Consider the following 24,731-nt stretch of genomic DNA (forward strand, 5'->3'; position numbering starts at 1 on the left):
TAGGGATGCCAAACCGCACATAGTTGAAAATCCCTGTACACCTTTTCAGACCCCCAAAACTTAACAACCAATAGCCTACTGTTGACTGAAGCATTACCAACAACATAAACAGTTGATTAACACATATTTTATAGGTTATATGTATTTTATACTGTATTCTTATAATAAAATAAGCTAAAGAAAATATTAATAAGAAAATCATAAGAAAAATACATTTACAGGACTGTAAGGAATCCATGTATATAATAACAAAGTAGCCGAAAGAGAAAGTAACAACAACATTTGCAATCAGACCAAAAAGAATAAAATACTTAGGAGTAAACTTAACCAAAGAAGTGAAAGACCTATACTCTGAAACTATAAAGCAGTGATGAAAGAAACTGAAGATGACACAAACAAGTGGAAGGATATTCCACCATGGATTAGAAGAATACTGTTAATTGTTAAAATGTCCACATTACCCAAACCTGTCTACAGTCCGTGCAATCACTATCAAAATATCAACAGCATTTTTCACAAACCTAGAACAAACAATACCAAAATTTGTATGGAACCAAAAAAGACCTTAAATAGCCAAAGCAATCTTGTGAAAGACGAACAAGGCTGGAGGTATCACAATCCCAGATTTCAAGACATACTACAAAGCCATAGTAATCAAAACAGTATGGCACTAGAAAAAAAAAATAGACACAAAGATCAGTGGAAAAGAATAAAGAGCCCAAAAATAAACCCACAACTATATGGTCAATTAATCTATGACAGAGGAGGCAAGAATATACAATGGGGAAAAGATAGTCTCTTCACTACGTGGTGCTGGGAGAACTGGACAGCAACATGTAAAAGAACGAAACTGGACCACTTTCCCACAGCATATACAAAAATAAACTCAAAATGGATTAAAGCCTAAATATGAGATCTGAAATGGTAAGAATCCCACAAGAGAACAGAGAGTAATTTCTCTGACACTGGCCATAGCAACATTTTTCTAGATGTGCCTCCTGAGGCAAGGAGAAGAAAAGCAAAAAGTAATTTTGGGGACTACTTCAAAATAAAAAGCTTCTGCATAGCAAAGGAAACCATCAAGAAAACAAAAAGACGACCTATCCATTGGGAGAGGATATTTGCAAATGATATATCTGACAAGGGGTTAATATCCATCATATATAATGAACTTATACAACTCAACACCAAAAAACCAATCTGATTTAAAAATGGGCAGGATACTTGAACAGACATTTTCCTAAGATGACATCCAGATGGCCAAGAGATATGTGAAAAGATGCTCAACATCACTCATCATCAGGGAAATGCAAATCAAAGCCACAATGAGATATCACTTTACACCTCACAGAATGGCTGAAATCAAAAAGACAAGAAACAAGTGTTGGCAAGGATGTGAAGAAAAAGGAACTGTTGATGGGAATGTAAATTAATACAGTCACTGTGAAAAAAAGTATAGAGTCCTCAAAAAATTAAAAACAAATACTATATGAACCAACAGTTCCTCTATTAGGTATTTACCCAAAGAAGATGAAAACACTAATTTGAAAAGATATATGTACCCCTATGTTTACTGAAGCATTATTTACAATATTTAAGTGTCCTTCAGTAAACAAATGGGTAAGGAAGACGTGGTGTGTGTGTGTGTGTGTGTGTGTGTGTATATACACACACACATATATATATCATATATATATGTATATGCATATATATATCATGTATATGTATGCATATGTATATATGATATGTGTGTGTTTGTATATATACACACACATATGTATATGTATATATGATATATATATATGATGGAATATTATGCAACCATAAAAAATGATGACGTAGTGCCATTTGAAACAACATGGATGGACCTAGAGGGTATCATGCTAAGCAAAATAAGTCAGACTGAGAAAGACAAATACCATAGGATTTTCAGTCATTAGAAGAATCTTAAAAAAAAAAAAAAAGGATAAACAGAAAGCAAAACCGACCTATAAATACAGAGAACAAACTGATGGTTGCCAGAGAGGAAGACAGTTGGGCTTGGGCAAAATGGGTAAAGGAGAGTGGGAGATACAGGCTATCAGTTACAGAATAAGTAAGTCATTGGAATAAAAGTCACAGCATAAGGAATACAGTCAATGATACTGTAATAGTGATGTATCAGGACAGATGGCAGCTTCACTTGCAATGAATATAGCATAATGTATAAATTTGTCGAATCACTATGCTGTGTACAGGGAACTAATGTAACACTATGTGTCAACTATACTCAAAAAAAGAAAAAGAAAGAAAGAAAGAAAGAAAGAAAGAAAGAAAGAAAGAAAGAAAGTCAGTCAGTCCCCAGGGGCGCCTGGGTGGCTCAGTCATTTAAGCTTCTGACTACATCTCAGGTCATGATCTCAGGATCCTGGGATCAAGCCCTGGGTTGGCTCCCTGCTCAGCAGAGTCTGGTTGCCGTCTCCCTCCCATTCTGCTCCTTCCCCACTCATGCTCATGCTCTGTCTCAAATAAATAAAATCTTTTTAAAAATCTGCATGTAAGTGGACCTGTGCAGTTCAAACCTGTCTTGTTCAAGGATCAACTATATAAAATCTATATGCTAAAAATCACAAAATGCTGATGAAAAAAATCAAAGACCTAAAGAATGGATGTACATGTCCAGACCACACCCATCAACTGGAAAACTCAACACAATGAAGATGTCAGTTCCTCCAAATTTATATACAGGTTTAATGAAATCCCTACCAAAACTCCAGCAAAGGTTCTTGTAGCTACAGATAAGATTATTTTTAAATTTATATAAAATGTTAGGGGCCCAAGAATAATTAAAGCAATCTTGCCACAGAATATTGAGTCTCCATTGAGAGTCACTGAAGTTTCCTACTTCAACAGCACTTAGACAGAACCCAGCACTTGTCCCCCACCCTGGTGGCTGCTCAAAGTCAACCCTCTGCCATCTCCTCACAGTGCCCACAGACCACCCCAAGGCCCCCATTGCCACTGCAGCGCCACGCAGCCACTGCCACTTGACACTGCCTCTCCTCAGTGGCTGCCATGATGACTACATCCCTCTTACAGGTACACCAGAACTACCACCAGGACTCAGAGGCCGCACTCAATCACCAGACCCACGTGGAGCTCTATACCTATGTCTCCCTGTCCGTGTCTTACTACTTTGACCACAAAGATGTGACTTCAAAGAACTTTGCCAAATATTTCCTTCACCGATCTTATGAGAGGATGGTGAGCTGAGAAACTGAGGAAGCTGCAGGACCAACATGGTGGCCAAATCTTCCTTCAGGATATCAAGGAACTGGACCATGATTACTGGGAAAATGGACCGAATGCAATGCGATGTGCATTACACTTGGGAAAGAGCGTCAGTCAGTCACCACTGGAACTGGACAAACTGGCCATTGAAAAAAAATGACGCCATTTGTGGGCCTTCACTGAGACTCATTACCTGAGTAAATAGGTGAAAACCATCAAAGAACTGGGTGACCACGTAACCAACCTGAGCAAGATGGGGGCTCCCTAATCTGGCATGGCAGAGTATCTTTCTGACAAGCACACTCTGGGAAACAGTGATTATGAGAGCTAAGCCTTAGGCTGTCTTCCCATAGCCTCAAGGGTGACCTCCCTGGTCACCAAGGCAATGCATGCATGTTGGGTTACTTTTACCTTTTCTGTAAGTTATACCAAAACATCTATTTAACTTCTTTCATTTGTAACATTCCTTCAAAATAAAGTTACATGGTAACCCCCCCAAATAATCTTGCCACAAAATATTAAAGTGGGAGAAATCACTCTACCTGATATAAAAGCTTACAGCAATCAAGGCAGTGTGGGGTTGGCAGAGGGATAAACACATGCAGCAACGGAACAGAAGAGGAAACCTGGAAATATACCCAAACCAATACACTCAGCTGATTTGTGGAAAAAACTGCACAAGCAATTCAACAGAGCAAGGATTATCTTTTTAATAAATGGTGCTAGAGGAATTAGACATCCACAGGCCAAAAAGAAAATCAATCTAAACCTCATACCTTATAAAAATTAACTCAAAATGGCACACCAGAATAAATCTAAAATGTGAAACTATAAAATATTTTTTAGATGGGAAAAAGCTTCCAGACTAGCGTTAGTGGAAGAGTTCTAAATATGGACATCAAGGCATGATTAAAAAATGATAAACTGAGGGGCACTTGGGTGGCTCAGTTGATTAAGTGCCTGACTCTTGATTTAGGCTCAGGTCATGATCTTGGGGCCATGAGTTCAAGCCCCGTGTCAGGCTCAGCACTCAGTGTGTTGTCTGCTTGAGATTCTCTCTGTCACCCTTTGCTCCTCCCCCAGCTCACATGCATGCTAAATAAACAAATAAAAGTTTTTATAAAAGGATAAATTGAACTGCGTCCAAATCTAAAACTTTCGCTATGTGACTCAGTTACGAGGACGAAAAGATAAGCTACGGTCTTGGAGACAGTATTTGCAAACCATGTATCTGAGAAAGGATTCATAGCTATAATATTTTTTTTAAAGCGCTAAAATCGAATGGTAAAATACGAGTCTTATTGGAAAATAGACAAAAAACATGGACATACATTTCACTCAAGAGGATATACAGAGAGTCAGCAAACTGTAAGGTATTCAACATCATTAGCTGTTGGGGAAATACAAATTAAAACACAATGAGTTATGACAGCACACATACATACATACATACATATGTACCAAGACAGGGTCCTCACATTTCATTCTATGGGTAAGTGGCACCAGAAAGTTGATAAGCTCTTTCTGAAGAGGAACATGAAGGATCCACCAGGTGATTAAATGTAGGTAAGCACAGGGAATGTTTTAAGGTAGAACCAAATGACTTTGTTCTGTCTCTTTCCTCTTTTGTTTAAAGATTTATTTATTTATTTATTTATTTCAGAAAGAATGCTAGTGGAGGGAGGGGCACAGGGAGAGGGAGAGAGAATCTCAAGCCGACTCTGCGCTGAGCGTGGAGCCCAACGTGGGGCTCCACCCCACAACCCTGAGATCGCGACCTAAGCCAAAACCAAGAGTTGGAGACTTAACGGACTGAGCCACCCAGGAACCCTTGTCTCTTTACTGTTAAACTATATGACCTTAGTGCTCCCTGACAAAGTCAAAAATGGATCCCACTGAGGAATTCTGCTGCCACAGCAGCTGTCATTATACACCTCCCCCCGACCCCGTTCTGATGATGTGTCACTTCCTGCTTCAGCCTCCAATCAGCCACAGTGACAGAAGCCCATGGAATGAGAGGTGAAGTTTTAAAGACGAACACTGCCTATACTCTTCACTTCACCCAAGAGGTCACTGGAAATAGCCCAAAGACCCACTGAGGGAGATGCACGTTGTTTCCCAGAAGTAAATACAGCTCAGCTTGTACTTTGGAACAACTGGTCAACCTTACTACTTGCACAATTCGTCAGCAAAGGTTATGCAGTGCCTGCACAGGATCATGGCAGAATCACCGGGCCTCGTCACCATCTGCCTTTTAGGATATCTACTCAGTGCTGAATGTACAGGTTTGTTTCCTTTTTAAAGATACATTGAGCGTGCTTGTCTTTTAGATATAGAAATGTCTGGCGCTATCTTCTCCACTAAGTAAGGATTACAGGATTTGACAGCAACATTTAAGATTCTAGTTGTCAGCATGTGGGCTGGCAAATACTGGCTTTCTGGTAGCTGTGTCTTCTTAACTGTTAAAACTAAATAGATCTACAATGCTTAGGGTACTTTTTTTTTTAATGGACACTGTTAGGCTTGTGATTTGACAACATAGTTCTGCTTAGGAAACAGTCACCTCCTGGGGTAAAGAAAAATAAGAGTGGGAAAAAGTTTCAACCAGGAAACAGCAGACTACGAAGAAGACATTAACTCTGTCATTTTGGGTTTGTTTGTTTTTTAACTCACCACTTTGAAATCAAAATGGGATGCATCACACTAAAGCCACAAACGATGGCTTTATTTACACACACAGTTTGATTTTAAGGTATCTGATGTGTTTCAAAATTTTACAACTATGTAATGAGGCAAGCCTCTAATTTTAAATATCCCTAAAATCATACACCTACGATTTTAAGTTTTATTTACAACAAACTTTTCATTACTAAGTAGTTACTTATCCCTAAAGTTTTTCATGAATTAGGAAAAATTATTTTGTTTCTGATTCTAAACATAGCAGAGTTAATACATGGGGAAATCCAATACTCACTTGAGCAAAACAAACCCAAGAATCGACATAAGGAGTAGGAACTTAGTTAATGCGATGTGTATCATTTGGTTTTTTTCACAACTTCAGTGACTTTATGCATTTTCCAAAGGCAGGCACACAGGGAGGAAATTACCCCATTTAGGCAAACAGTGTGTTCTCACAGGAAGCATTTATCACCCTTCCTTGTCAACCTACTATAATCAAATCTAGTGGCTGACAGCACCGGGATCAGGGGTGCCAACCCTAAGGGTCCCCGGAAAGCAGACTGGCCCCGTGTTTCCCATTCCAGACATGATGTCAGACTGAAATGCAGAAATGATGATCTGAGAATGCAAAGGTTAAATCAAACTAGCCAAGTGGGTAGAGTGGAGAAATAAAGAAATTTAGCTGGAAATTTCACAAAATAGGACATAAAGCTAAGTCTTTACACATATCTCATCCGTGTGAGACCCAGGAGGACAAAAGATGCAAGCCCTTCCTTCAGGATAAGTGGTGAGATAATGGATGTTTCAAGAGGGCTGCTGCTCCCTTGAAGACCTCAGACGTTGGGGAAAAGGAAAGATACGGTGGGGGTGGGGGGAGAGGGTCTAGGATTTCAGTGCCGGGGAAATAATGGCTAGAAGAGATAAACCCGAAGAGAGGCTAAATCTATGACCCTCAGACAATACTGAGGAGAAAGGCAGTGTCATTGTGGAGTCACTGTGGTCAGAGATAACGGGCCCTTGTGGAGAGAGCCAGGGGAATTTCTGTCAGGATAGTCAGCACCCGTGCAGCATTCTCTTCCGCTCCTCAACGGTCACTGGCTTCTAAAAGCTATTTCTATGAATGCTTTTCAGAGATGTTACATTTTCATGACTGCTGTCCTCAGGTATTATTTGCATCTGTTTAGAATTTTGAAATCAAAACTGTCTGTGAAACCATTCAGTTTTATAAGGTGTATGGGCTGAGGTGTCTTTCGTTCCGAATGAATGCATGAAATGAACGAATGAAAGATGACTCCGGTCCATACACTTTACAAAACTTGACAAAACCGAGCGACTACTATGGGGCCAGGTGCTGGGGTGAGGTATCAGGGCATAGGGATAAGCCAGACTCCCTCTTTGACCTAAAGCACCACGAAGTCAAGTGAGAGATTTCAAGGTGACAAAATGTGTGCCAGGTGCTAAAAGACCACAGAGAAAGGAATATGTTAACTGGGAAAACACTTGACAGACAGTATCTTGGGCTGGGTCCTAAAAGATGAGTAGGTCCCCCTCCTTAAATGTCTGATCTAGGGCATTACACACAGAGAGAATCACATGTGTACAAAGATCCAGATCCAGGGGCGCCTGGGTGGCTCAGCGTTAAGCATCTGCCTTCGGCTCAGGTCATGATCCCAGGGTCCTGGGATCGAGCCCTGCATTGGGCTTCCTGCTCCATGCGTAGCGTATTTCTCCCTCTCCGACTCCCCTGCTTGTGTTCCCTCTCTCGCTCTCTGTCAAATAAATAAATAAAATCTTTTTTAAAAAATCCAGATCCACAAAGAATGTGAGGTCTTTCAGGAACGCAGTAGGTTTTGAAGATTAAATATGACAAGCGAGGTAGGATAGCAAGACAGGGTCAGGTCATCAGATAATGAACTTCCGCAGTGAAGGAGCTTGGACAACAGAACCCGATTACTGGGTCATCAGAAGCATAAATGTGAATAGCACTGATGGCTGATTGAGAATGCTCAGTTTGGCAACATTCTTTTTTTTATTTCAATTCCAGTATGGGCAGCATACCGTGTTATATTCGTTTTGGGGGGTACAACATAGTGAGTGACTCAACGATGGGATACATTACTCACCGCTCATCCTGGTACGCGTACCCTTTAGTCCCTGTCACCCCCACCCCCGCCGCCACTGACACCATGTGGGTGTGGACGGGGAACAGGTTCAGAGAAGCGTGGAGGGTGCGTCCTGGGCATCTGATGTGATTACAGGACACAGCATCGTACCTCTGAGCACGGGCTGTGCAGTCTGACCGCCAACATCGAAATCCCGGCTCTGCCACTTCAGTGTGTTACCTGGGCCACGGGACTTCACCCCTCCGAAGCTCCATTCCTCTGATTTACAATGAGATGACAGTCCCTATCTCATGGGACTGCTGTGAGGATGGAATGAAATAATGTCCCCAAAGCACTGAGCACAGGGTCCAGCCCTTCGGAGGCATTAGAGCAACATCAGCTCTGATTCATCACAGGACAATGCGCAGTGGGGGAGCTGGAAAGAGGGTCTGGAATTCAGAAGAGAGATCTGGCCAGAGGCAGATATTTGGAACCCACTGCTGTAGAAAGGGCAGCTCCCACGGTGTGCGTGAGGGTCCCGGAAGTGAGCACGGAGAACATGGCGGCTGGCACAGGCCCGGCTGTAGCGAGCCCTCAGAAACCGGCGTTGAGAGAGTCAGGGCCGGCCTAGGGGGAGGCAAACAGGTCCCTAGAGGGTAACTGTACTTGCCTGCACTCACTGAGACACAGGGTCTCCTCACGTTTTGTTCTCTAGATGCCTTGTCTACCTCACCCTGGTCAAGGCTATGGCGTGACCGGGCTGAGGCAGGAACCTGAGGGAACTCTGAACTCTGAAGGGGGCAGGCAAAGGGGAAGGCACTGGTTCAAGTGACGGATAAATAATAAGAGAGCAGAGAGAAGCCAGTAGAGTGACTTCATGGAAAGAGTACCGTGGAGGGGCGGGGAGAGATCAAGCACTGGAAATGTTTCAGAGCGGTCACCAAGTGCACAAACTCCCAGTGATCTTTAGGAAGTCATCGCTGATCCTGACTGACAATAGTCATTTCATTATGTGGATGGGAGTAGAGAAGGGAAAGAGCCACAGGAAAAGCACTAGAATGGAGTATGAAGGCACTAGTATGAAGGCGTTAGAGGGAACTGAGAAACAGGAAGTCGGGCCAGCATGAGGGGGGCCGGGAGAGAGAGAGAGAGAAGCAGCGTACACCATGTACCGTGGACACGTACTATCTCACGGACCCTGTTGCGACCACTGTGAGGTAGATATTCTTATTATATGCCACTGTTAGACCCATTTTGCGTTTGACCAAGTTAAGCTCCAGAGATTTTGTCACTTGCCTGACGCCTCACAGCCAACAGGTGGCAAATGTGTTATTCAAACCCAGGTGTGTCTGATCTGACTGCAAACCCCCATTTCTCCACTCGGTCACACTGTAACTGGGGGCAGGCGTAGATGCCATCGTCGGGCTGCCCAGGGCCAAGCAGAGAGGAGGGCCTGGCAGGGTGGCATCCCTGTGTGACGGTATCCCTGTGCAGCTTGGTGGTTTTCTCCCACAGTGCTCAGCGGCAGATGGCCACACGGACCCAGCGGTTGGCACCGCGGGTTACTGCAGCACAGAGGACAGCGTGAAGGGAATGGAGAAAGTTGTCAAGAATTGGAGAGAAAAAGTCTAAACTAAATTCCAAAAAAAAAAAAAAAAGTGAAGTCCAAGGGGACTCGCAGAGCAAGGGCAAAGCGAGGTTGTCAGGGGACTCAAACCCCCTCCATAAAGTGAACAGCTGCAATGAAAAGAAGGGAATACAGTCCCCCTCCCCCTCCTTCTTCTTCTTCTTCTTCCTCCTTTTCCTCTTCTTCCTCTTCCTCTCCTTCTTTTTTTTGAATTCATGAGAAAGCAGTCCCAAAATGCCTGGAAACTTCATCTTCTAAGCACCTGGTCCTGTTGAGATCGTACCAGATAGTCCCCTGATGAAAGGAACAACTCCAGCAACTTCCCGAGTTCCTGTTATTAATTATAGAGATAGATACGTTTTCAATATCTACCTAGATAGATATATCTATAGCTATCTATCTATATATCTATAGCTATCTATCTATATAGATATACATACATATATATAGAGAGAGTGTGAGTGTGAGTGTGTGTGTGTGTGTGTGTGTGTGTGTGTGTGTTAGATTTGAATGTGGGGAGAGAGGGAGGGAAGGAGAGAATCAGGAGCGTCCCTGAAGGCTAGGCAGTCACAGCTCGAGTCAGTCACATCCTAAATCCCAGAGAAAGACTTCGGTCACCTGCATTCCCTTAACACATGCCAACCGAAGGTGTTGTGAGTCTGAAGATAAACAAATTAATGCAGTGGTTTTTCTCTAACATCTACGGACAGACACTGAGGTTGTGTTTGCAGCTGGACCGCCGTTATTAGGCTTCTGTTCTTCCAAGAGAAATTTGTTGGGAAGTCATTTGGGCAACCGCGTCCTGAGAACACAGCTCAGCTGGGGTCATGGGTCACCTTGCAAGGGTCTGCAATTAGCTATTTGCAAATGATGACAAAGTATAAAGTTAACTGCTTATTTGAGAACTTTCTTTCTCATCCAAAGTAAACTCAAATACGACTGAGAATCTGACCTTTCATTACTGGAACTCTCTTGACTAAATGCCATATTGAATTTTAATTCCTAAATCTCCGTGTGTATACAGTACCAGGAGGACATCACAGATTTTGGCTCCGTGCCCCAAAGATAAATTGGTTTAGGGATTACTTGGATTAAAAACAAAGCCTTTCTTGAGAGATGTATTTAGTTTTCATGATGTTTTCTTTTTCCCAAACCTAAAGAATCGTTCTTTGGGATTTCAGTTTTTCTTGACCACGAAAATGCCACCAAAATTCTGAATCGGCCAAAGAGGTATAATTCAGGTAAACTGGAAGAGTTCGTGCAAGGGAACCTTGAGAGAGAATGTATAGAAGAAAAGTGTAGTTTTGAAGAAGCTCGAGAAGTTTTTGAAAACACTGAAAAAACCGTGAGTATTTCCACATAATATTCTTCAGACACAGAGGAAAGTACAGAAAACTAAAGAAAAAAAGAAACTTCTCTTTGGAATTTAAAAATATCTAACCATATATATGTATGACAAATGTTATAAAGGGAAGGAATCGAACCCAAAATATTTTGAGTACTACCACTAACTTGTCCTCTTTCTCTTCATAGACTGAATTTTGGAAGCAATATGTTGGTAAGCAATTAATTTTTTCCTCTAGCTTGTATAGGAAACATTTGGGAATTATGTATTGTTTCTCTGTATAAACAGACAATATATTAAACTCTGTGAAAATGGTGCGACTCCTTTACCCAAGACTGAATGGTGATATAGGACAGGTTTATGCAGGCGCAGGGGCTATCAGCGGGCAGATAGGCTTCCTCCTCCCTAGGGCTTCAAGAAGACATTGTCACACCCTACGCAGCTGGAAGGAAGGAACTGAGATGAGTGCACCTGGAGACTGAGTTTGAGAATTTTCAGTCTTGAGTAGAGAACGTGAAAATGCTGACTGACTTAAATGTTTATTGCTTAGAAGTCCTCCGCCTTATGATGGCCTACGAGGCCCTCCACGACTGTTCTGGCCCTCAGACTCTCTCCTCCTGTTCTCCTCCTCACATGCAGGGCAGGGGCGGGGAGGGAGGCTGTGGGGGGAGGACAGGGGGCAGCCATCTTGGCCTCCCTGCTGCTCCCGGCACACTCCAGGCCTGCTTCCGCTTTGGTCTCTGACCTGACTGTTCCTTGAGCTTGGAATGCTCCTCTTCCAAGTTCCCCTAGGCTCGCTCCCTCCCCTCCTTCAGCTCTTCCCCCAAATGTCACCATCTCAGTGAAGCCTACCTATCTTGCTTACCTGTTAGTACTTCAACCCGCCTCCCCATAACCGCGTCACCGAGGTACCACAACCTCCTCTCCTATTTTTCACAGCCCTTTTCACCAGCGGAGGTAACATATAATAAACCTTCTTACTTCCACTATTTATCATCTATTTTCCCCACCTCATTAGAATTCAAGCTTCACACTGGCAGGGGTGTTCAGGTGTTTTATTGATGTAAACAGTACCTCGAACACTACCTGGTCCAGAAGCACTGAGTCAATATTTGTTGAATGAATTGACCAAAAGGAGGAAAAGTCAAAACTTCCATGACAGCTGAGCTTTGAAACTAATGTAAAATCCAGCAGCAGGATATTGAGGCAGCAGCCGTTCCCGAGGTTGGCTTATGCGAGACCATGCGCATGGACAGAACCTAGACAGCAAATTCACTGAGTTCCAGCAATTGGAGATCCAGTGCTAGGTTCCACTTGCGATTCTGGAACTTGTTCATACTCCAGTAACTCAATTTCTCCACTTCTGTTTTTAACTCCTGAGGGAGGATGAAGTCCACTCCATTACATTTACTTTCTCGGCCTTTCCTTACTTTTAGGAATGCAGGCTACCAGGCCAATGCTCTCCTCAGGTAGTCCCCTGCAGTTAGTCCAAATGAGTTTTTTTAGTCCTTATTCCCACTACATTTAAAACCTTAAATCTTGTGATTTTTTTTAATTAAATTTTTTATTTATTTTCAGCGTAACAGTATTCATTGTTTTTTCGCCACACCCAGTGCTCCATGCAATCAGTGCCCTCCCCAATACCCACCACCTGGTTCCCCCACCCTCCCACCCCCCGCCCCTTCAAAACCCTCAGGTTGTTTTTCAGAGTCCATAGTCTCTCATGGTTCACCTCCCCTTCCAATTTCCCTCAACTCCCTTCTCCTCTCCATCTCCCCTTGTCCTCTATATTATTTGTTATGCTCCACAAATAAGTGAAACCATATGATACTTGACTCTCTCTGTTTGACTTATTTCACTCAGTATAATCTCTAAATCTTGTGATTTTTTTAAGATTTTCTTTTTAAGTAATCTCTACTTCCAACGCGGGGCTTGAACCCACAGCCCCGACGTCAGAAGTCACACACGCCACCGACTTGAGCCAGTCAGGTGCCCCCTGTGATAGATTTTTAAAGCAAATCAATTTCTACTTCCCCACCCCCCTCCACAAACTCCGGGCTGTATTTAAATTCCCATGACCCCTTCGTTGCCCACCCCACTCTCCAGCAGGGGTTGGTCAGAACCCCCTAAGCACTGTATTTGGAAGCTGAGCCCCTGCCATCTGGGTCAAAGGCCATGTTGTTTACCGCATCCGGGGTAAAGATATCTCAGAAACCTCAGGGGCATGATTCAGTCACTACTGCTTCATCCTCCAAAAACCAGAACAAAGAAGCAAAAACAAAATAGCTCCCTGCCTCTTTTCAGCTGCAGCCGAGTTTCCTAACCACCCCAAAAGAGCTGATGGTGTTTCTTACCCTGTGGGTTTTCACATACTGCCGGGTGCATGCCCCTCACACACGCCTTATCCTCTACTATCAATGGCCTGGTTGAAGAAAGAAAGATCGTCCAGGCACATGAGCCAGCGGCCGTCAAGCTCTTGGCGCTTTACAGAGCGCCTGCCCTATTTCAGCCGCACACCAGCCCAGCGAGCGGAGCATTATCAACCTCAGTTTACGGGGGACACGGAGGCTTAGGGAGGCTCAAAGACTTGCCAAAGGTCATCCAGTTGGGGAGTCACAGAGCCCAGAAGGGAACCCAAGTTCTCGAAAGAGCGAGCCCTTGCTCTCACCATCACCTGTCCCAGCCTTCGGATCCGGGGGCTGTTACTCATTAAACAACAACCGGAAGCTCTCACTTGACAAGGCCTTGTCCCTTGTTGTCTTTGACCCCTACTGTCGGTGGCTTCGCCTGAGCCCAAAGTACACACACAGAAGCACCCAAAGGAGGACCAAATGTGGGATAAAATGACACTCGTTTTAAAGCTATGTCTCAGCAAATGAGTTGCTGTGTAGCTGGCTGCAAGCCCAGACCCTTTCAGTGAAACATCCTAAATAATTCAGATCCGTTGGTCTATAATATAAAGTGCAAATGTAGCTCGTTTTTTAGACCAGTTTGAACATCAATAATAATAAACCAGAGATAACGTATTTTGTTTTCGTAGAATTGGAACAAATTGAACTATGTGGGCAAAAGCACAGTGGATCAAGGGGCAGAGGGGACAAGGTCTAGTCTTTATGGCAAGCAGATTTTCCAGGGAGGGACTATTTCTGAGAAACGGATAGGAGCCCTCAGTCAACAGGAGCTAGACGCGTCCTACTGACCGAGGGTGACAGGTGAGCCGCGCCTTCCCCTCCTACGAGCAACCTCCCCGCTGGAAGGGGGAAGGGGAAGGTTTGCTCCAAAGTAGGACCGAGAATTAGAGATTTCTCTTTCATTTCCCCTTTTCTCTTTCTTTCATTGCTAGGCCATCTTGACCTCTTACTCTTGCTGTCCTAGCTCTTACTTTGTCTTCAGGGCTGTTTCTTTTAGCTCCAAGTGTGTACCCGGCTCCCTTCTGGGTCTATTCATCCCTTTCTCCAGCAGCTTCCTTAGAAGTATGGATGGGGCAGGGGCTTTCAGAAACCAGACTCAAAGCTTCCCTTCTCGTCCTGACCCTTCCCCTCTTGCCTGTTCCTTCCTCATGGTTTCCCACCACAGGTGTCTTCTAAGGCTCTCAAGAACTCTGTGAATACAGAAACTTCAGGAAAGGCAGAGAGGAAATACAGCCAATTTGTACATAAATAAAGCAGATCTTCAGAACCTTTTCCTTTTCAATTGTTTGTGGGAAAAGTGGGTTCTCACCTGAAACTAATATAACAGTGTATTGTCAACTAACAGGAATTAAAATTAAAACTTTTCAAAATTTTTTAAAATAAAATAAATTTTAAAAACTACAACTTTACGGGGCACCTGGGTGGCTCAGTGGGTTAAGCCTCTGCCTTCGGCTCAGGTCATGATCTTAGGGTCCTGGGATCGAGCCCCACATTGGGCTCTCTGCTCAGCGGGGAGCCTGCTTCCCCCTCTCTCTCTGCCTGCCTCTCTATCTACTTGTGATCTCTCTATATATATCAAATAAATAAAATCTTTTTAAAAAAGTCTTTAAAAAAATAAAAATAAAATAAAAACTACAACTTTAAAAACAATTTTCATTACCACATAATGTATTATTTTGCAGATTAAATATAAAAATAAAATTTTTAAAAAATAAAATTTTAAAAATTACAACTTTAAAAACAATTTTTATTAACATATAATGTATTATTTGGCAAATAAAATATAAAAATAAAAATTTTTAAAAATAAAATTGTAAAAACTACAACTTTAAAAACAATTTTCATTAACATATAATGTATTATTTTGCAGATTAAATATAAAAGTACAATTTTTAAATTAACATATAATGTATTATTTTGCCCCAGGGACACAGGTGTGTGAATCATCAGGCTTACACATTTCACAGCACTCACCATAGCACATGCCCTCCCCAATGTCCATCACCCAGCCAAAAATTTTTTTTTAAAAAGAAAAGTTGCTTCTCACTTTACCTAGACCATTTGGGACCTAAGTCAGAGACAGCAGAGTCTCTTTTAGCAGGGAGAGACGCTTCTGGCGGCTCTCCCATTGTCTCAAACCATGACTGCATACTATACTTCAAAAAAGTTAAATGATACCGGAAGGAAGTAGAGGCATTTGCTCTGAGCTGAGGCTGCCAGTTCTCTGAGGCGAAGTACCACGTGCTCCCCAGCTCGCGTGTTCTGCAAGACCTGCCGTAGTGGGCCCTGCATGACACAGAGTTACCAACTGATGAAGCGCTGGGATTTGGTTTAGAACCAACTTGTCATCGTTCTCGAAGAAAGGAATGCAAACCCTTTTCCCCCAGGCACATACAGTCCACGTCTAACCTCGGACTTTGTTCTCTCTCTTCCTCTTCCCTTGGTTGCATAAACTGCCTTCCTCAGAGCAACTTCCTAGGACAGTAGTAGCCTAAGAACCTCTGTTTGGGTTGTTCTTGGAAATTCAGGAAGATGGGGGCAACCCCCAAGCAGCAGCGTCAGCAGTTCTGACCCGAAAATCAGGCTCCCCTCCCTAGAAGTCTGTGCACAGAGGCATTCGAAGCACCTGATTTGCTAATTCAACTTTCTTAACCTATCTCAAAGACGGAGATCAATGTGAGTCCAATCCATGTTTAAATGGCGGCATATGCAAAGATGACATCAATTCCTACGAGTGCTGGTGTCAAGTTGGATTTGAAGGAAAGAACTGTGAAGTAGGTAAGTAACCACTTTTTGATTACTCGTGGTTCCATATTTTCCTGTGGAACCAGATGAAATCGGAAAGTGCAATATTTATGTATCATAATTTTCTCTTAAAAACATATTCTTAATGTGGTAAAGGACACTTAACAGGAGATCTATGCTCTTTTTTTTTTTAAAAGATTTTATTTACTTGAGAGACAGAAGGAGAACACGAGCAAGGGGAGGGGCAGAGGGAAAGGGAGAAGCGGACTCCCTGCTGAGCAGGGAGCCCCATGCAGGGCTGGATCCCAAGACCCTGAGATCAGGACCTGAGTCAAAGGCAGACGCTTAGCTTACTGAGCCACCCAGGTGCCCCAGGAGATCTGTATTTGTAACAAATGTTGAAGCTTACAGTACAGCACCTCTCTAGAAGGCCTACATCTTGCATAACTTAGTTTGTACCGGCTGAACAGCAGCTCCCCAATTTCTCCTTCCCTCAGCCCCTGGCAAGCACAACTGTGTTCTCTGTTTCTATGTGTCTGCCTATTTTCGACACCTCAAATAAGTAGAATCATGCAGTGTTTGTCCTTCTGTGACTGGCTTGTTCCCTTGAGTATAATACACTCCAGGTTCATCCGTGCTGTTGCACAGGACAGGGTTTCTTTTTTTCAAAAGGCTGAATAATATTGCACCATGTAAAGCATATACTTTCCAAGCTTATGAACATTCCTTTGATCTGCAGTCCTAGTTTCTTGGATGAGTTCAAGAAACCACAGTAAGAGCAACAGTAATTAATATATGGCAGCTAATACTAAGGGATAATGACGCTCCCCTCATTTATTAATTCTCAGTAGAACCGTAGGCCTTCAGTACCATCATTGGCTCCATTCTTTGCAGATGAAGAAATTATATAGCTCAGACAGCTCAAAATCACAGAGGCTATCAATGGTTGAGCCTGAACCTGAACTTCAGTTGGTCTGACCAAAACCCACACTTCTATCCACAAAATGCAAAGAAAACTGAACCCATAAAATTGTTTGAACTCAGGACTAAATCGCTATCAACATAGGCAGTGGAAATCAGTGAAATATAGAACTGAGAAATGGCGAGGCCAATTCTCCATCAAACAGGCACTTCTCTGCACACAATAACCACTTCCCATGTTAAATTTGTTGACAAAAATCAGAGCTCATTCCTGCATTTCACTATGTGGATTACACTGAAAAAGTTACACAGCAAATTTAGGAGCATGGTGCCTCTTCCCTCCTCATAGCCTAGAATATTCTCCCCCCCGGGATTTTGGCAATTGGAGCAGTAAATCCCCAAGTCCTTCTCCTACTTGCTTATTATTTCTGGATGCAAGATTACTGGTATTATGGTTGTGAAAGGCACACCATGCTAATGACAGAGTCTCTCTCTCTCTCTCTCTCTCTCCTGAAACTCCGGATGAATGGAGATGCAATTCTAGGGAAAGAATTTAACAGCACAGGCTACCTGACTAAGGGCAAAGAGTAGAAAACTGGCAGGACTCTATATATTAAGACTTTCCAACAATCCACCCGACACAGATGTAAGAGGCATAAAACAAAATGAAACTCAGCAGCGGCAGCCGTCCTACAGAGAAAGAAAAACGTCACCTGTAATGTTGTTCAGAAATCTTTTGGGGACTAAAGAGGACCCCATTGATCATCTCCCTTTGAGAGCTAAAAGATAAAAAGAGAATAGAAGATAACAAAAGGAAAAGGTGGCAGTGTAATAACATTTAAAAAGAAAGAAAACAATGGATACAGGTGGGTGAACCGGTACCCCCGGCTCGGACCCCCATTCCCTTAGATTTCCCAGCATGGGGGCAAACCAGCACCTCTGTTGCCTGTCCTGTGGGTGTGGTAACTCGTGCAAGATCTCTGCAGTGCTACTTCCATCTGGAAGGTTCCAATTTCAAATTCAGATTTCCGTAGATAAATCTGATCCTGCTATTATGAAAACCGAGGGAAATCTTTGGAGTCGTTACTCATTATCAGCTTAAATAACATAGCCATTGGAGCTGAGGGAATGAATTACCTCAATTAGTCTCAGTTCAAAACCAAGGGCACATTGTAGTAGAGCGTAAATGAAAATAGTGTTTAGCGAGGCACCTGGCGGGCTCAGTGGGTAGAGTGTTGTGAGTTCAAGCCCCACGGTGGGCGCAGAACTTACTTTTAAAAAAATAAGTAAAATGAAATAAAATTAGGAGCAATTGTTTAAAAATAGTGTCGAGCCTTAAATATTTCTAAATGTCCTTAGTTTAAATGAAGACGCTCTAATGGAGGAGAATTGCCCCGAGGAATGTAATATAAGCAGAGAATTTCTATAACAGGGTTGGCTCCCCGTGCGAGGCTGTGGGGCACACAGCGGAAGTGAGTCGACAGCGACCTCAGGTTCCACACACTTTGGTCTGGGAAGGGCTCTGCTGTTGACCACTGTATCTGGCCTCTAGAGAGCCTCGCTCTCCCCCAGCCTCCCTGATCCAGGTTGAGAAAAATCCTCTTGGTGCAGTTAGTTCAGAGACAAAGTGGGAATTCTCCGAAAATCTCAGACAAGGGGAAAGCAGAAGCGTGTACAAACTCCCATGTAAGCTGTTGCTTCAAAGTGATCAGCAGACTGACCTCAAAGGCTGCTAGACGACACAGTTTACAGAGCGTCAATGCCCCAAATTTCTCGCCTCACCCTTGTCTTGGAGAAAAAAAGGCCTGTTCTCCAGTTAAAAGAGTAACAACGGATTGGCTCCTGTGTCCCTATGGTTAGACTAATGACCGCTGTGGGTCCCCATTTACACATCAGGTCTGAGACCTTGCCAGACAGATCAAGGTCTGTAAGAACGTGGGTCATTCCTGTCCCGTCTAAAGAGTACAAGAGGCATCTACCCACAGAAAAAATCACAAGCACATAAACACTTTTTACACTTTGCTGACACATTGTTGTAGACATCACACTCTTATTTACTGAGTATTGCTGTAGACTGGAGAAAAGAAAATATCTCGAGCTTAGCTGAATACCAGCATATTCTATGGTAAGCTGGTCAAATAGAACATCTTTTGTCTGAGCTTTGGTGTTCACATGACTGGATATATGAGGGAAGAAAGCAGAACAGGATAACTTTGGTAGTAGGCCTGAGCGGAATTAGAAAGAGGTGTTTGGGCTAACATGAAGAGAAAAAAGAGCAGATGCTTTGAGAGGCTCAACAGATATTCCAGGCACAGAGACCGGCCTTGGGACCAGGGAGAACCCACACCCAACACAGTGCCAGACATTTAAATGCTCGATAAAACACTGATAAATGAGTCCCATAATGACTGTTCCTTAGATCCTGGGTTACGGACCTCCCCCATGAAACCCCGTGTGCTACTATTCTACTTCCAGAATTTCGAGTCCTTTCTCTGAGAGCAAAAGACTGCTGACTGCACGGCAATATTTTCCACTGCACACGTAACCCAAACCAGGGAGAAAAATGACGAATGAGGAAAATGACAGACAGGTCTCCTAACTTAGCCAAGGACACAAAATCGGTATTGGGAAAAGCACCCTGAGTTTAGTCATTCCCACGGCACGTGCCCTGAACCCCAGCAGGCTGCACCTACCACCTGCCTCTGGTAACTGACCACAATCTCATATCGACTGAACATCTTCTACAGGTGGTATCTGCTCCGGCTGAACACTTTAGTATTGCTTTGTAACAACAAAGTGATAGCCAATAACATGAAAAGAGCCAGGGATGTAATCACCATGAGTAAGGAGAAAGGTCTTTTAAAAATAAATACGAAGGACCAAGTGCCATCTTTTTGGATCACGCCCTTAGCAGATTATTGGCAGCACAGGTTAAAGCTCAGGGAGGTTCCTTTGCCTACCTGGCAACAGTTGATTTGCCTCCCCTTAACTCCTGAAGTAACAGTAAGGAACATGAGCAAATTATTACATTAACCGATGTTAGTCTGTGTAAAATAGAATTTGAAAATTGAGATCTGACACTCAAAAATCCATAATATTCTCCAAAACCATGTAGTCACTCTGTTAGCCTGGATTCCCCCGGGGAGGGAAAAAAGAGTCTGTGACTCGAACTTATTTACAAGGTTGTGCAATCCTAGAGAGCAAAAGTAAGGGACAGGGGTGTGAGGCAGTTGAGGAGAGGAGAACTGATCATAGAAGGAGTCATCTCTCCTCGTCTGCAACTGATTGCTGGATCTCCCGAGACTGTTTCCCAAGGAGCCACAGGAACTGGCCTCAGGACAGTCCCTCTGGGAGGGGAGATAGTGAAAGAATTTGTGTCTCCCAGTGGTCAGAAGTTTAGCCCAGGGCCCGTTAACTCCCCCCACCCCACACACACATCTCCAAGCTGTACTCGCCCAGGCTGCTGCACGGGGGACGCGACATCCCATGCTTCAGCATCAACAGGGAAGCACCAAGGTCAGAGGGGAGAGGCACACAGTGCAGACAGAAGCCGAGGCAACCCAAGGCTGCACCTGTTTGAGTCAGAAGTCAGATGCAGAGCGGATGGCCACAGTGCCAGCAAAGACACCGTGTGGCTGGGAGGAACTGAGGAACTAAGGAACACAGCAGGTGTCTAAGAGTCACACTCTTTCAAACCTTCCGTGTTCTTACTACACTGACAAGTGAGCGTTTCTCTTGAAAGTGGTACTGCTGTTGAACAGCTAGGTGAGGGGGACGGCATCTCCTCTCCATGGTGTCCCTGTGCTGCTCTAGAGACAGAAACAGGCCCAAGGGCAGACAGAGCCCTGTTTCTCTTAACTCAGCAGGTCTCTGCTGGCCAGCCCTGAACCATGCTACCTCCTGTTATCGAGACCGCACATGAGAAACAAAGGGAAAACACAGTCATTAAAAAATACAAAATAAGATGGCAGGAATGAACCAAATAGATCAGAAGTCAGAGTTAATGTGAACCGGGGTTAATGGCAATTTTCAGTCTGGAGTTAAAAATCCAACTGTATGCTGTTGACAAAAGAGGTACCTAGAATAAAATTACACCAGGAGGCTAAAATAAAGGGATGTAAAAAGATCTTCAGGTAAATGGTAACAAAAAGAAACTGGTGAAGCAAGCGATCTTAACATCAGGCAAAATAGAATCCAAGACAAAAAGGATCACAAGAGACAAAGAACACCACTTCATGTTAATAAGGGAGATCATACCGGAAAGTAAAGAAAATGTGGGCCACTAGAACGCTCATCAGTGCCCACACATAATGTGTTTGGCATTTAGCCCCCTTAAGGGACCTGATTTCATTCTCTAATGTTGATATAAACCTACTGCAGCCAGCTTCAAGTAGGCTTAGATAAATTGGCTTAGATTAAAGCCATGAACTTCAGTGGGGTGCCTGGGTGGCTCAGGCAGTTAACTCTTGATTTCCGCTCAGGTCATGATCTCAGGGTCACGAGATCAAGCCCAGTATTGGCTCCACACTCAGCAGGAAGTCTACTCGAGATTTTTTTCTCTCCCCCTCTAAAATAAATAAACAAATCTTAAAAAAAAAAAAACAACTGTGGGGGTGCCTAGGTGGCTCAGTCAGTTCAGCATCTATCTGCCTTCAGCTCAGGTCATGATCCCCGGGTCCTGGGATCGAGCCCCGCATCGGGCTCCCTGCTCAGCGGGAAGACTGCTTCTCCCTCTCCCTCTGCCTGCTGTTCCGCTTGCTTGTGCTCTCACCTCTCTCAAATCAATCAATAAAACATTAAAAAACCTACGAACTTCTCTTCAGCAAAATACACTATTTTAGGACAAAAAAGGCAAGTCAGAGTGGGAGAAGAAACCAGCAAAAAATATGTCCAAGAACTGGAACCCTCAGACACTGATGGTGGGAATTTAAATTTGTACAAGTATTTCAGAAAACTGCTTGGCAATATCTACTAAACCTGAACATACGATCCAGTAATTGCACTCATAAGTATATACCCAGGACTCACGCGTATATTATCAAAAGATCTGTATTAAGAATGTTCATTATAGCATTACACCTAAGAGCCAAAAACTGGAAACTCAACTCAAATATTCATCAACAGTAAAATGGATAAAAACAGAAATATTTACACCATGGAATACTATCCAGCATGCAAATGAACCACTGCTGTACAAAAAACATGGATAAAACTCACAAAGCATTCAATGAAAGACACCGAGGAGTGCATATGGTGAACTTCTATTTATATAAGGTTCATGAACAGGCAAAATTTACTCTTAGAATCTGTTAACGGATGGTAACTTTGGAAAGGAGGACCAGGATAGGGCTGGAAGGGGGCACGGGGATGGGGATAATGGCCCATCCATCGATCAGTTTAGTGTTTAAACAGGCGCACACACTTGGTGAAAATTCACCCTGAAGTTTTGAGGGACATCCCTGAATATATATTATCCTTTCATAAACAGCTTCTTAAAATTGCAGTCCAAGATTTAGTGAAAGTAGAACACCCAAACCTTCAGTTTATGCCAAATCGAATATATTGCTGCCATTTTTATGCCTTATTAAAAATTTTATCTTTCCTTCCACTCTTAGCTCGAGGCTCCCAAGCTTCTCTCCATGAATGCCCCGTGCTTATGTGTGGCCTATACGTGAATCAGTGGCTTCAGGCACTCTTGAGATATGCACGTGGAAATGATGCTACTGCTGTTTATTTTGCTCTCTTTCAGATGTAACATGCAACATTAAGAATGGCAGATGCAACCAGTTTTGTAAACTGGGCCCCAATAACAAGGTGGTTTGCTCCTGTACCACGGGGTACCAACTTGCGGAAGACCAGAGGTCCTGTGAACCAGCAGGTCAAAATCTAAATCAGTTATTTTTTGTTTGTTTGTTTTTTAAACCTGGGGAGATCCATCCTCCAAATCTATATTTGAAACTGCAGGGCATTCTAACTAGCCTACCTACTTTTATAATCCCTATTCGTGTCTACTTCTTTTTGAGATCACAGAAAAGATTAGTAGCTTGAATTGGCTAACTTTCCAAATGGCATCGCCATTTTATTTTTTTTTTTAAGATTTTATTTATTTATTTGACAGACAGAGATCACAAGTAGGCAGAGAGGCAGGCAGAGAGAGAGGAGGGAGCAGGCTCCCTGTTGAGCAGAGAGCCCGATGCGGGACTCGATCCCAGGACCCTGGGATCATGACCTGAGCCGAAAGCAGAGGCTTTAACCCACTGAGCCACCCAGGTTCCCGGCATGGCCATTTTAAATAGAAACTCTGTAACGGTCCTCAGTCTGAAATCTTTTCTGGGTCCATTTTTTTTTTCTGGCTTTTAGATCACAAAGCAATCAATTTGCATGATTTCTGTATATCTGGAATTCATCGAATCAAATTATGGTAGTAATCCCAGGCCATAAAAGATACATACAGGATTGACTGATGGGCTTCTAGTACATGGGATGGTGAATGTTAAGCCTGATTCTGCCGGGGTGTGGCTGGCTTACTCTGAGAAGGTTATTTCCTATCCTTAGGTCTCGGCCTGAGTTTACACGGGGCTGAGCTTACACACTTGGCATCCAAATAGTTGCAACAACCATCTATTTCAGGTTGTGCCAGGCTGACCAACACTGTCTGTACAGCCGTGGACAAAACAATGTTTCCCAGTCATGTCAACCAGGCCACCATGTTGACAGCTGACTGGGGCATTCAGAACATCTCCACTCCACACTCATATTGCTTGTCTCTGAAACAAAGCAATAGAAACTTTGATAAAACACACACACACACACACACACACACACACAACAGTAGGTTCTGCAAGATCAATTATATTTGATAAATGAGGGGCCTTTTTGAAGCAAACTAGATATAATTTCTTTTGCATTTGCAAAGCCTGGTATGAAATTGGTACATTAAATCATGCATCATTTCTCTGTAACTGGGTTCGATACCTATCTCGCCAAAGCAGCCGGCAGAGGAAATTAAAGAAAGGACCAGAAGCCACGAGTATACATGCCACTGCAGCTAAAAGAGTCTAACGCTTCAGGGACCCACCCACCCCACCCCATCCTTCTGCCTGGTTCTTCACATGAATCGTTTCACAGCCAGCCCAGCTCCGGAGAAGAAGATCTATATGTTTTAACCTTCAAAATCTAACTTCCAGTGTAGACAGATGGCATAGTAGCTAAGCTCTTATAAGCCCTTCTATGTTAGAAAAAAAAAAAAAAAAGGATTGCGAACCATCTCGAACTATTAAGTGTTATATTTGAATATAGCCTTATTCTTAGCAGAGTAAGTAGGCCAAACCTAAAATAAGCTTTCCTGCCTTTAATAGTAATGGTCCCTTTCCTCTGGCATTGTTGATGATATATATTTATACATAAGTATTTTGAACTAATTTCCTGTTTTCCCAACCACATGCTGTCTTCATGATACTTTGCTGCAGCTGGTTGTTATAGAAATGTCTGTTATAAGGAATGTGGCTAGAAGCAAAGTGAAAAATGAAAATGAAACGTAAGGTGACTTTGCTTGACTACCAATTTCCGTTCTGGTTGGCCCCAACATAGCAGGAGATGATTTCTTGCCTTCAGGAAATGAACTGACCCAA

The 24,731-nt window shown here is 43.2% G+C and overlaps 1 protein-coding gene across 1 annotated transcript in view; it reads left to right on the forward strand.

The window, feature by feature from the left end:
- Window positions 1–5,260: 5,260 nt before the first annotated feature.
- The window catches only part of F9 (coagulation factor IX), a 32,449-nt gene continuing 12,978 nt past the window's right edge, over window positions 5,261–24,731 (forward strand). Inside the window, exons 1-5 of the mRNA XM_080795879.1 lie at window positions 5,261–5,555; window positions 10,860–11,023; window positions 11,212–11,236; window positions 16,099–16,212; window positions 22,850–22,978. Of these exons, the coding sequence (XP_080652005.1) occupies window positions 5,468–5,555; window positions 10,860–11,023; window positions 11,212–11,236; window positions 16,099–16,212; window positions 22,850–22,978 (520 nt within the window). The 5' untranslated portion in view covers window positions 5,261–5,467. The remainder of the gene's footprint in view (window positions 5,556–10,859; window positions 11,024–11,211; window positions 11,237–16,098; window positions 16,213–22,849; window positions 22,979–24,731) is intronic.

This window comes from Martes martes (genome assembly GCF_963455335.1).
Source record: "Martes martes genome assembly, chromosome: X".
Lineage (NCBI taxonomy): Eukaryota > Metazoa > Chordata > Mammalia > Carnivora > Mustelidae > Martes > Martes martes.